Source organism: Mycetomoellerius zeteki, unplaced genomic scaffold, assembly GCF_001594055.1.
Source record: "Mycetomoellerius zeteki isolate Tzet28-1 unplaced genomic scaffold, Tzet1.0 scaffold61, whole genome shotgun sequence".
Taxonomy (NCBI): domain Eukaryota; kingdom Metazoa; phylum Arthropoda; class Insecta; order Hymenoptera; family Formicidae; genus Mycetomoellerius; species Mycetomoellerius zeteki.
The window spans coordinates 340,544-355,230 of record NW_017257621.1 but is presented as its reverse complement, the minus strand read 5'-3'; the positions used below and the strand labels follow the sequence as shown (position 1 = coordinate 355,230).

Genomic DNA, 14,687 nt, shown 5'->3' with positions numbered 1-14,687 from the left:
TGACGTCTAAAGTCTTCTTCTTCGATGTAATTGCTACGTCTTGTTTGCAGTTGCAACGAAATTCTGCAAGGAAATCATCAATCCTGTCATCAAAATCCGTGCACGACAAAAAATCAAAAGGACAACGATGTGGAAGATTGTATTTGAATTATTCGCAATGAGAACGTTATGACATCGCTAATCGTCCCTTGTAGTCTGGTTTTTGGAAACTTTCCAACTAAAGATTGATCGTTACAATAACGAGTGAATCTTGTAAAATTTATCACTTTTATTATTTAAGATATGATATTCTGGAAAAATTATACTTATTTATATCAATAAAAACATGTTTTGGTATCGCAATCAACGTCAACTTTCAAATTATATTCTTTTAATTGTTACACAACCTTGGAACTATAGGGGCTAATTCGAGCTGACAACGAGTTGCCACGTGTAAGAAAAAAAGGAATGGCATATTATTATTATTATTATTATCGTTGCTCTCCTTACACATGCGATAATGCGGTTTATTCACGGTTAGACGCGCGTTATCTAACACGCCTTTTCTTGATGAATTCTGTTATCAAGGAAGTAGGAAAACATCTAAGTAGGAAAACTACATTATTGTACTCATAATTGGAAAAATTCATTTTAGACTAATTATTATTTAATCCTTGTTCGCGTATTAAAAATAATACAATAGTGTTTACTGAAAAACTCTTGTAAAATAACATTCTCTAAGAATTAACGGATTTTCCAGGTATTTTTGTTCAAAATTCCAGATAAGATTAAACGATGTTTTAAATGCAACTTCAAAATATTGTAAATTGGAGTGCAACTAATGAAAATAAATTATATACTAACTTAGTAGAAGACAAGAATTCCACGAAAATTGTATATCTATGTTTTCTACAATTGGACCAATGAAACTTATAGGACAGTCGAAAGATTCACAATATAATATTAGTGAGCTACTCTCTTTTGCTGAATATTGTCTTATACTGTCATCTCGCCTTTTTTTTTAAATTCGCGAGATACGCAAATATAATCGTGAATATACATGGATGTGTATGCCATATTTATTGCTAACCGATTGTCAACATTTTGCATTATCAAGATAAAATGATCAGAAAGAGACAGAATAAGTAAAATTCCAAAAATTTTTCTGAGTGCCGATAAAATTCCATGACAATCCCTCATTTTTAAGGATAAAAAGAAGTCTCTTAAAAATTTTAAGTTTTTCCAGGTAGTAAACATTCTGCACAAGCAATTTCTCTTTACCTTCTCATAAAAAATTTAAAGACTTTTTAATGCACAAAAAATATTATTTTAAGAATTATCATATTTTAAGACAATCATTGTAATTATAATGTAAATAAATAATAAATATTATAAAATATAAAATATGATATATAATAATTATTCCGCAAAATTGACAAGCAAATAAAATTATAAAATTTAATTATAAATAAAAAAATTAATAGTATTGCGAATATAAATTAAATCAATAGATATAACAAGAATATACATATCGAAATGTAGCCGTCTGTATCCACGCATATATACTTGTCGGATTATTCTCTTAAGTAGACGTTTCCCATTCTCGAAAACATGTCATAGAAAAAGATTATAACACATACTTATCCACCCACGTGTAGGCTAACTATCGCGTTTTGTATGTCAGTAATCGGAGATGTCTCGCAATGGACGGACAACAGTGTATGATATCTCGTTTTCTAGAGGCGGTCGTCCGTCTCTCATTAATTTTATAGCTGGTACGTCTATGAAATCAACTACTTTTAGTATTTATGCATAAATATCAACCGCACGAAAATCAGCGCATTCGTTCCATTTCTAGACTAGAATAACCTATCGAGCAGGTAACAAAACAACTGTGCATCACAAAATGCATCTGCACTTTCGTCTCGTCCGTAATGAGCTTATCGCGAATGTTGGCAACGCTAACAATTTACGATTGTTCATTTGAAGACGACTCTAGTATCCCGAGTCTGTAACTCTTAACAACACATACAGTGTCAATATCTCATTATATTAGTTTTGTCCATGTTTAAAATCTATAAAAATTTTTGCACTTAAAATGAGAATATATATTCGGACATCGAAAAAAAAGAAAGTGAAGATTTTGGATGTGGAAAGCAACGCGAACAGATCTAGGCCCGTTTCTACCAATGTAGATTAACTTTAATCTCAGTTTAACTTAATCTTCATCTTTTCCTAATTCTCAGAATTAGAAAAAGATAAACAGTTAGTTGAACTGAAATTAAAATTAAACTATGTATATTGGTAGACAGGAGCATTAGAATTAGAAAAAGATAAAAAATAAGTTGAACCGAGATTAAAGCTAATCTTACACTGTATTAATGGAATCAGGCCCTAATTGTCGTTACGTAGATATTATATTGTATAACTATTTGATAAAAAAATTATGCAACAAGACAATGTAATGATATCGAATTATTGTTAAGAGTTACAGAAACGGGGTACCGAGATAGTAAGAATTTAGTAGATAGAGAAGCAAATCTCCATTAGGTGTTAATTAAAAGTAGACGTTCATTTTTCAAGCTGTCAAAAAATACGGAGGTATATTCGACGTATGTTCAACTAATAAACATAGTGCGTGAGATAACGATCCTTCAAAGTTGCTGTCGAGAGCAATAAGAACACTCTTGTGTATTAAGTACACATGTACTCGAGCTAGTGCTGAGTAGATCCTTCAAGAGCAGCGTTCGGCATGCACTTCACTGTCCTTGATGACGTATACTAGTCACTAGAGTAGAGTCATCGTTCGCCCGAGCTATATCTGTTCTCGCATTTAGCAACAAAAATACCTGAGCTTACTCCCAAAATAATATGGCAAACGGGCCTTGCGCGCAGTAGCCACGCGTCCAAGCTCGAGATTTTCAAGGATTCCGACGCCATATCTATCCTTCGATATCACATCGAAAACACATATAGAAGACACTCTGACATAATAAGATAATACATATAATGATACTTAATCAAGAAATCATTTCGGTTCGAAATACCATCGATTGAAATAATATCATTCTGCTCTGTAATAATTGGCATATGGATTCATGCGAGGGGGTAACTACTAGGTGAAATATTGTCCCACAGATTACATGATTTCATATGATTTTATCTGATTACAAATAATTTTTTCCACTACATATGAAGTAATTTGATAAAATATACGATTTTAATATTATACAATGGTTTCTCGTGGTTTTATATGTAATTATCGGATTATGCATAGAGATTTCATATAAATTTTATAATGATTTCGAGGACTCTGTCCCACGATTACATTAAGTGGTTACCCCCTCGGATTCATGGTTTCAAAAAATGGGACAAATAGTATATTATTCGAGATTTCACATTTAAAGAGATGTGTATATATTACATGTATTTTTTTAAGAAAATGAAAAAATGATTTTCTACATTGGCGGTTATACTAATTATTAGAATTTAATTCAAATATTATTTCAATAAGAAGCAGACATGTTTTAAAAAAATAATTAAATGAAATGCGAAAATTTTCATTTAATATGTTAGATAAGGACAGATGAATGCATTTAAGTGAGACACAACGATATAAAATAAATATAAGAAATAAATGAAAGATGTCACTATTATCGAATTTAGAATTTAAAAAAATTTGTACTATCGATCAAGTCCGACCGTCGCTCCAGCATCTCCTTAATCATTTACTTATTTTTTTCGATTAAAAGGATGTTTTTCACTTTTCACCTGAAGATAAAAAAGCGCTTAAGATAAAGCTGAAATCTTCATTAGTGAAGCCAGCTGTTCGCTGAGAGAAATCGTAAACAAATCGTTCTATACCCGTGAGTGCTAAGTATAGAGCAACGGTTATACGCGAGTACGGATGTAGATATATATATATTCGGCATAATTAGCCCCGGATCTTCTGGCACGGTGTGACGTGTGGAAGTCTATAACAGGAGCTCTTATGATCTCGTCTGGATTTCGTCTGAAAGCACAGCACGGAGTTTTCAACGATAATGGAACCGCGCGGTACTTCACTTCCGTTAGCAAGTGCGTTATAGCGTGACGATTCTCTTTGCCGTTATACAAGATTGTTATAGTAGTCCAAATTGTTATTAGATTTTTATCCAATATTTGCATAAACAAATAATTAGTCATTTATCAAAAAATTAATTAAACGAACGAGAAAGATCTTGCATATTTTTCCTGAATCGCACAAATTATGAAATGAGCGAAGATATCTTACGTATATTTTCTCAGAATCAAAGATACCGAAGACTAAATAAAAAGTATAGCGATTACGTCAATATGAAGACAGTGTATTCCTTAGGGTGTGGGCATCTTCTCGATAACACAATTAAAGATAAATAATTAATTCTCTCTCTTTCTAGAGACGTAAATATAATAGGACACTTCAGGGATGCTCTATGCGTGCAAAAATAAAAATTCAGATCGAAAAAGAGAAAAGAGAAGAAATTCGGAGCAATCTCGAAGTGTCGGCTTGCGATCGAAATACATACGTACATCCAATTATACAATATAATACTTCTCTTTACACGCGTACGTCACGTACAGTATGCGCTAAAAAAAAATGCGACTCTCTTTTAATCACTATTATGTTTGCTGAGTGTCACACAGTAACGCAGTGATTGCAATTAAAAGAAATCATATCGAATAAATATTTGGTAGGACAAGATATTTGTGTTATAATCAAATTTGCCTCTGTCCACTCACTTTATTTAACTAAACCGACAACTGAACGTTAGTTATGAGAGTCGCATTTTTTTTGGCGCATACTGTATTTATTTATTTTCTTCTTTAAAGAGAATTTTACAAAACTCGCGTAAAATAAAGTATTAATAATGAATACTTGTAAAACAACCGGGACTGACGTAGATACGTGCCAATTGCGTCAATAGGAATCGTGCTACATTCCAGTGTGCGTTGCAAAGGCGCCGACATCTTCATAGTGACGATTGTAACTCGTATTGATTGACGAAACATCAGGTATACAATCGATGTGAGAACGCGAAATAAATGCAGCATGCGTTCTCTTATCGCTTGCCTCAGGTACATCGTCGTCGTGAACGCGACCGTTTCCAACATCCGAGATGCGTTGTGAAACTCACTGACAGTACAGAAAACTTCTTTGCAGCATCTTAGGTCTTATAAAATGGAAAAAGTGTTATTAGATGTTCCAAATCTCTATTTGAAAAAATGTAATAACAATAAGCAATATTCCAATCCAAAAATGAAAATATTCCGTAATTTTTTATGCTATTTCTATTACATGGTTTATAAGTCCTTGGAAAATATCGGTTTGAAAACAACTAAATTAATATTAAATAAATCCGACACACTCGCGTGTTCTTATCGCGTCGGAGAAGTACTTTTTGCAACATCTCAGGTCCGTTATGTAACTCGTATCGTTTCACGTGAGGCTACGTTCATCGTAGCACTTCGAAGAATACGAATGATATACGGCGTTAGCCAAGCCATAGAGCTTTTTTGCATCTTCAGTCGCAGGTAACTGCGAATGTGTATTCAATAATTGGAATTCAACCAAGGCGTCCTGTCATTCGTTTCAATTATCTGGCTTTGTTGGTGACATAATCGGCTCTGCACCTAGACGAACAACGATACTGAGTCAGGCGCCTTTTTTCCTCCTTTCCCTTTATTCGATACGGCTGTATGGTAAAGGAAAACACTGCGATTGTGTCTTGTACGGTGATGTAATGCAAATCCATTTAGATTAATAGATTTAGATCATTCCGAACTATGCAAGTTCAAGAACAAGTATTATCTTCATAAGCGAAAGTGTGTATAGGTGCTATATTTCTGTTTCTTCTCCTCGAACTGATTTGTTTAGACATGATATTGTTTGATTCCTAAATAGAATTACATCTATTTAATTTATTGGCTGAAATTCAGTTCAAATAAATTTTTAAAAATTAAAAATCTAGTTGTTAAAAACGACATCATATTAAATATTAAGATAATATTGAGAAATGTTATGTTAATACTTTTTTATTTGACACAAAATGCCAGAAGATTTATTTATAAATGTAAAAGGACAAAGCATTATCATACCGTACTATATTACGGTAGGACTCGCAAATATCGAAGGGACACAAGTCCAGCCAGCTCTCACTGTCGGATTATCACATAATGAAACAATACTAAAATGACCCACGCGAAGTCATAATTTTCTAGGAAACATACGCAAAAAATAGAACGCCTAATATCGTTGTTGGAGACAAAGTTTGCTTGACAATCGGCATTTTATCATTTACAATTAGGTCTATGAGTCTATTAGAATTTATAATGAATTTGGAAAAAGAAAAATAAAAAAAAACAAAAAAAACACTGAAAAAACTAAATTTTAATAAATATTTGTTTGAATAATTCTAAGTAAATATTTAAATGTAAACATATATTTATTTGATAACCACACTGAGAAAAAACGAAATAGTTGTGACAACTATAGATTTGACAACTTTTGTAATTTAAGTACCTGTAACTAGTTTTACAAAGTAATAGCAACTAAAATAGTACTGAATACTATAAAAAATTTAGTCACAATTTGTAGTAACAATATTGTAGGTACTATTAAGAGGATGCTGGATCGATAGCCGAACTTGATCGAAAAAGGTCGATAATACAGACCTTTTTTTAATTCCAAATTCGATAATAGTGACATCTTTCATTCATTTCTTATACTTATTATATATCGTTGCGTCTCGCTCAAACGCATTCATCAGGTCAATTGTCCTTATCTAACATATTGCAATCTCTTGGAAGATCAAACACCTACCGCTAGACAATTATTGCTTTGTTTACCATTCCGAGTCTTCGCTCAGCGTTCGTATACATGTCATTTGCAGATCGATATAAATCTTTCTTTTGAAGCTTTTAATCTTAGTTTCATAAACTCAGTATTGTTTGTGCACGTAATGCGCTGAGTGCTGCACTATCGTTTGGTCCATACGAGCTATAAAACTTTTGTATTAAGGAAACATCTACGTCAGATAACAGCTCTAGAAAAAAATGTAAGTTTTTAACTTTTTTTCCAATTTTGGTATAAAGTCTATTGCAGCACTCTCAAATTTTGCGTCTACTTTAATCCTGTAAAAGGGTTTTTGATTCCGTTCAATAAATTCGGAGATTTATATCAATCTGCAAAATCCCGACAATTTGGTCACTTCAACATCCCCTTAATTGGTAATGAAATAATGACTACATAGTTATTTGGACTTCATGCAAATAGATATAATAATTACATTTTTCTAATTTAGATAAAAACTTTTTTTTTAATAAAGTATTCTGTGTCACAGTAACTAATTAATCATTGTTGAGGTAACTTTAAGGAATACATTCAAAACCTTTTCTCTAAAGTTGCTCAGGACGAGCAGTACGCGGTATTATCACCAGAGGGACGTAGAGGAGTTTGGTTTCTCCTAAGAAGAAAATCACTCAGCTTATAGTAAAAGGCGCAGCATTGAATTCGAACTTGGAAGACAAAAATAAATGAAAAATGCATACAAACGTTTGTAACTATGTATTATAATGTTTTAATAAGAACAATAAATAAATCAAGTGAACTAAGAAAATCTAGTAATATTAATCATTTTAATTGATTAATATTACTATATAGTTAATGTACTATATTTACTTAGTTCACTTAATTTAGTATTCTTATTAGAATTTTATAATATAGTATAAGTATACAGAGTAGAGGCCCTATTTAACTACAAGTTTATAGTTACTGATACGATTTTTTTCTCTGAGTGCATTAATTTGATTTAAAATTGTCATTTTTTTGAATTGCGTAAATATTTATTCACTGTAAATAAATGTTTACTTACAATTAGTACTGTTCAAAGAAATATGTATTAAGATTTAGTAAATTTTTTTCAGTGTAATAATTTATTTTTTCAAAATAATAAATTACCACGAAAATAGCTTTTAGATTTGTTTTTTAATTGTGACATTTTTTTCCAGCTATTATCAAACTAAAGTGATAGTTTTATAGTGATAACTTTAAAAGTTATTCAAAACTCTTAGTTTAGTCATAGCTATAAAAATACAATTTTTACATTACCACCAGGTTATCACAAGTTAATTAGAAAATGAAATATCAAGTCTTAATATATTTACAGTATCTTTTTAAAGATTAAACATTTAGTTTTTGTACAAGATTGTTTTATATACAGGGTGTCCAAAAACCCACGGCCGTTCTTTTAAGAACAGATTCTCTGGAACATTCTAAGACGAAAATCCTAACGAAAATGTCGAGGCTATAATAGTTTTTAAATTAATAGCTTAAAGTTTACTAATCACGGAGCTGATATTTCGCGTGCTCAGGCATGACGATATGGTAAATGGATGAGGGTGCTTCAGGGTTCTCTCAGCAACTTCATTTAATGTCACCAGTTAATGCCCATTACAAATGGACATTAACTGGTTTTTTCTTATACGGCCACAAAATTGACAATGTGCCTTCCCGCTACTTCCGTGACTTTACGACCAGATACGCAGCTTTCGATTAGTTATGCCGCGAATATAATAGAATTTTTGATGAGCCACCTATTTATCTTTCGCCTTGCAATAATTCAGCCACTAGTTGATTGTCCATCTGCACGTTTATTATTGATCCGCGCGTACGTTCATCGGCGCAAAGCGACCGATGGATATGATTATTAACGACACGTGGCATCGGCGATGCTCTCATTTTTTGAACACAGCAGCTGTACGAAAAAATTACCCCTGGGGGCGAAGGGTAATTTACCCCCCCTCACGTCGTAACGCTAATCGTATATTTCTCCTGGCGAATACATTTCCAAGGTCAGGTTATGCTCGAACGAGCCGATAAACATCGCCGTGAAATCGTGAAAGACAAGTTAAACGACGCGCTTCGCGACACGCTGGAAAAGACTTCTAATTAATTAAACTTCACCGAGCGTTCAAATGAAAACGCGAACCTCATTGTGTCCCGTCATTCTCCTCTGCGGTTTATCGATCGACAGGCACGTAAATGCAGCTGTAAAATCAACATCGAAAAAAAGGTTGAGTAACCTACTTTTCATTTTGCAACGAAAAGGAAATGCATTTTGCATTTGATAAACGTTAACACAATAGCGTCCCTTTTTGAAGCCTTTCTGTTCTAACAAAGCAAATTAATAAAAAAGGATCACAGATAAGATACAAAATCTTTTACTTGTTTCTAACGTTCGTTGCTCTCTCCAACCAAATTTCATTGACATCATGTTATTGAGATATGTTTAAATCTCTTAATACAGTTCGAAGATTTCCTCGACCACAAGGGATGATCTGCCTGATTTCAATACTCAGCATGATGCTTTTTCACTCGTCGTTATGTCGTCCCTGAAGGAACGATTTCATTTCTCATCAAGCTCGTCATAAAAGCACCCACGTCAACATTATTTTAACGTCCATATACAGAAAGAAAAAAGCAAATTCAAGACCGAAAGAAAGAAAGAGGAATAAATAGGCCGTGTGGCTGTTCGATTTACAACAGTACAAAGAGAGACTCAATTACTATTTCTCATTCAACTAGGCTAAATTAATTTTTCAGTTCCCGAAACGACAGAATTCACCAATAATTTCATCTACACCAAAACAACAAGAACAAAAGTTCAACTGACGTTTCTTGCTAAACTAAACTAAATTAATTTTTCATCTCCGAAATCAACCGATTGATCTGACGCTCTTACTAAACCAAAATAGATCAATTTTTCAATCTTAGTATCGAAGTATTTTATTACTTAATTAATCTTCACAGATAATAAAAATAAATTCCATAACAATTTAGCAACATGTCTCAATAAATAAAACTTTCCACATAATTTTTACTATTAATTGATCTTTGCTCTTTTAATTAATTTATCTATCTTTCCTCGAATAAAATACATTTGATTTGTGAAAGAAGAAAAAGTATGGAGTTGAAAGAGAGGAGAGCCTTACCGCGTAAGCGCGTGCAGCGACGACGAGGCGCGTACGAAGTACGAACGCCCGTGAGGCTTTTAAATGGCAATCGATCGTCGCCGTCGCGCGCGCGATGAGGTCAACGTTGGTTATTCCGTAAACGCGGATCAACGCGGAGAAGATTCGTAGCTAGCAGACGAAGGTCTGCTAGCGGGATCGTCGTATCGTTTGTATCGATGCCGTAACGAATCCTTAGATTGCACACAAATCAGAACGAAAAGGTAGATGTGGGTGTGATGACGTCGGCATGCGTGATAGCAAATCCGTGTCATCACACCATCACCGTTTCGTATCACCGAGAATGTCCGCGATCACGTTACGTTTCACGTAGCATCATCATTTACAATCAAAACGAAAACACGATTGAGACGTTGACAACGATGAAACGGATGTCCGAATGATCACATCGTCATTATCGTTAACAGGACACGAGATCTCTTTTTCCCCTGGGATATAATGGGAGTCACAAATAGATCAGCCGGTGATTGGGCGGGCACTGTCTTTTATTTCACGTAGCAGCGGTACCATTATTATCATCATGATCATTATCACCATTATCGCTGTCGCTGTCGTCGTCGTCGTCACCGTCACTTCACGAGCGCACCGAGCGCGAATCAACGACGACAAGCCGGCGCGTGAAAAGACACCTGGTTGACAACGAATCCACGGACAGCATGCGTATGCACGGCCACAAAACAACAGAGCACGCACTGTGGGTGTCCGCTTTCTCTCTCCGGGGAGGATCACGGCGCACTTCACCGCGACGTAACGAAAGTCTCGCACGGCACGCACAAGGGCTGGCTAGGCTGGCTAGTTGGCTGGTTGGCTGGCTGGCTCGGGTGTCGAGACGCGCAACCTCGAAACATCGTCCAACGACGGCGCCACGCTACGCTCGGCGTCGCGACGCTGGCGTTGACGGTGCGGCGAAAGTTCGAGACGACGACGACGTCAACGTCGACGACCATAGGGGTAAAGAGGGTTGCTGTTGCACTGACAGTGGCAAATGCAGCTACGGCCGGGGGTTTTGATCGATTCAATACGCTACGCAGTTGATACGAACAGCCCAAGAACTCAATCGTTTAATGGAGAATATGATACGAGTTGGTAAACCTAAGTCTCGTTTTAAAGAGCAGAATATTTTAAACGCGACGTAACTCTTTATTAGATAATTTTTTTTTTAATTTTAACAGAAATCATTGAACGACTTTTCATAAGAAGAAATGTTGCACTGTTTCATTAAGAAACAGCAGCTCTTTGCTGATCTGCGACGCATTAGAAACTATCTATTTTTCCTCTATATAGAAGAAGTAAAGAGTATAGAATAATAATAAACTCGTGGATAAACTCTGAACATAAGAGAAGACTTTATATAAGCAATTAACATTATTTGCGTTTATATCATTTAAGTACAAATATCGGTTGGAATAAACAAAATTTGTAAAATTAGATCAATTTAGGAATGTTAAATATTATTACAATCTTCATTAAAAAATGTTATTAATAAAAAATAGGAACACGTGGCTATTATAACTGTTCCTTTTGTACAATATGTATATAAGGAAAAAATAACAGACCAACTACCGAGTAATTGAATGGATGAAGAGATGGACGGAATAAATGCGTAGGTGGAGAAACTCTACACAACGTTTTCGTGGAAATATAGCCTGATTATTCGAGGAAGTTGAAAGCAAAAATGATGTAAGGCGTAAAAGCGTTCAATTACTTGATTTAAACAGCTTCAAAAGAAGTAAAATTAGAATTAGCCGGTTGATAAATCAACGATGAGTCAACCGAAATTGATTAATATACATGCGATTATCTCGAGTATTTTATATATAATATTTGATACTTTGTATTAGACATATAATGGAACTTCTTCATATAATGCAATATAGACATATAGATATATTTAGGAAATAACGCGTTACTTGTAAGATCAATATTACATGCGTCCGTTTTTTGTTGTACCACGAATTTTTCAAGCGTTTTCAATTGGCTGCAAGAGGATCTCAGACCTTTTTAAATGCCAGAACTCTGAACGAAATCTATAGAAATCGTCGGAACTATTGTAGAACTAATCGGAAAATGCCAAATAATCGACTAGTACTGACTGTTAAAAGGTGCTTTACTCTTGTGGTGTGGTGCCAGCGCTCAGATTAAAAAATTGTTTAAACATATTTAAATGCCAGAACTCTGAACGAAATCTATAGAAATCGTCAGAACTATTGTAGAACTATCGAAGAATGCTAAAAAGTTGGTTGGAACTGGCTGTTAAGTGGTACTCTTGACGCGCGGTGCCAGCGCGCGGGTTTAATAATTATTTAAAATTACTTAGAGATCGGAACTATTGTTAAAACCTATCAGAAACTATAGAACTCATCGAGAACTGTAAGATTACTTGGTTTTCAATTGATTTTTTCGAATATTGCGGTGTCACGGGAAGTTAGCACCTCAAATTTTCATGTTTTTTTTTTTTTTTTTAGCTAAATCAACAGAACTATTTAAAACACCTATCAAGAACTATAGAACTATTGTGGGTGGAACTCGTATCAAAACTTGCGATGCCAAAAGATGAGATGCCAACTTCACACACGTATCAACTTTACAGAAAAACTGCAAGAGACAAAAATCATTTATTTTCTTTTCATAAAACTCTAAGAATTTTTTCAGAATATTTTATCAACTTTTTAATAGCATTTTCTTATTTTTACCAACATTAGAAAATACGGCATTAAAAAATTCTGAAAAAATTTTAAAAAAATTATCAGAACTTCATGAGAAGAAAATAAACAATTTTTGTCTCTCGCTGTTTTTCTGTAAAGTTGATAGTATTTGAATAAAAAATTATTGATGACCAATATTCACAGCGATTTTTAGTAATTAATATCTCATTAACCATTGCGAAAATTGCAAAATCGTAGAGGACTTTTCGACTCAGTTTAGTCCGCTCTATCTACACAAAAGCGCTTGCAAGAACGTACGAGACACTCTGCATAAACGTAAATTGTTTACAATATGATAAAAAATATAATTCTTTTATAAAAAAAAACAAAAGATATATAAATAATATTTATAAGTAAATAACATTTAGACAACACAAAATATTAAAATCCATTTTTTAAAGCTTAAATTTGTTCGTTAAGTGCATCTACTTCCTTCTGAACCCCATCGATACGCATATATGCGTTTTCAAAAATTGTAAAATATGTGACACGTGATGTTGTAATTAATAAATTGTATTTAAAACCATAAATTAATTCTACATATGAATAATAAAAAAGTAATGTTAAATATTAATAAAAATTTTTTTTCTTATATGTATGTATTTAATTCCTATACAATATACGTTTAATGTTTAATACACGTATAAAAATTAGTATATGAAATCATATACGAGACGATCGTAGAATCGGAAATTATCAAAGAGTTTATAATACATACAGGTTGTTTCTGCAACATACACATCAGTAAGTCGGGTTGCCTATCTGTCTATGGGGCATGCTTTACTGGTAATGCAGAATAAGATTAGATCGTAAGTTCGGCGGAGAATGAGACAAGAGAAATTGAATTTTACATTCTGGTATAGTATCAATTCAATAATATTGTATAATATTATATAAAATATGTATTTAATAATACAAATATCTGACTTAATCTAACATAAATGAAATTTAATAAATATTTAAAAATATATAATTATACAATATATATATTATAATTATATATTTTTAATAATATTTTTTATAATATAATTATATATTTTTAATATGTATTATTGCATATGTATTTAATATGTTTAATATTATTAAATACATATTTTATATCATATTATTGAATTTTACACTATACCAGAATGTAAAATTCAATTTCTCTTGTCTCATTCTCCGCCGAACTTGCGATCTAATCTTATGCTGCATTACCAGTAAAGCATGCCCCTGCCCATAAACAGATAGGCAACCCGACTTACTGATGTGTATGTTGCGGAAGCACCCTGTACATAGAATAGGCAAAACATAGGGGCCTCTGTAAGTGGAAATGTTAAGACAATAGAAAGGGAAAGAATACGGGATGGCCATCTTTATCTCTAATGTTGTTCGCGCATTGAACTTTGAAAGCTGAGTGGGGCGGCATCGAGGAGGGGAAGTTTATCCTCCAACATAATATCATGGTCAAAGAGTTATAACTTCTTTGGTCATCTCGTTTTCTGTCTCTTTCTATTCGCTTACGCATTCTTTGCTGGCTCCCCTACTCTGTGCATATAATCTCTTTGAAAATTATACGTTTTTATAAAGACATATACGCCTAACATACCAAGATTATACCGAACGCGTGTTCCTAACGTTATTTTGTATGTAAAATTCCATGATGCTGATAAACTAATTATTTTTCATGTGTTAGGGTTAGCAACAAAATCGAAAACGGGTATATTTCGATAGTATACGTTCCAAGGAACATTTTAGTACCAAAAACTTGCGAGTAACAAATTCTATATATGTAAATTTTGGTCATAACGTTGCGACGCGCGACAATGCAGTTTTGATTATTTATCGGAATTTGTTTAACAATGTGATTTTTTTCGATATTTCTTTGCTATCCTAGAGCAACAAAAAAGCAACAAAATCTGGTGCATTTGTTTTTTTGATATCGCAGCTCTATATATATTTTTTCATTATGGG

General features: G+C 33.4%; 1 protein-coding gene across 1 annotated transcript in view; it reads right to left on the bottom strand.

Annotated features, from left to right (window-relative positions):
- Position 1: 1 nt before the first annotated feature.
- LOC108728347 (uncharacterized) overlaps positions 2-14,687 on the bottom strand; it is a 27,443-nt gene continuing 12,757 nt past the window's right edge. Inside the window, exon 3 of the mRNA XM_018456852.1 lies at positions 2-63. Within this exon, the coding sequence (XP_018312354.1) occupies positions 34-63 (30 nt within the window). The 3' untranslated portion in view covers positions 2-33. The remainder of the gene's footprint in view (positions 64-14,687) is intronic.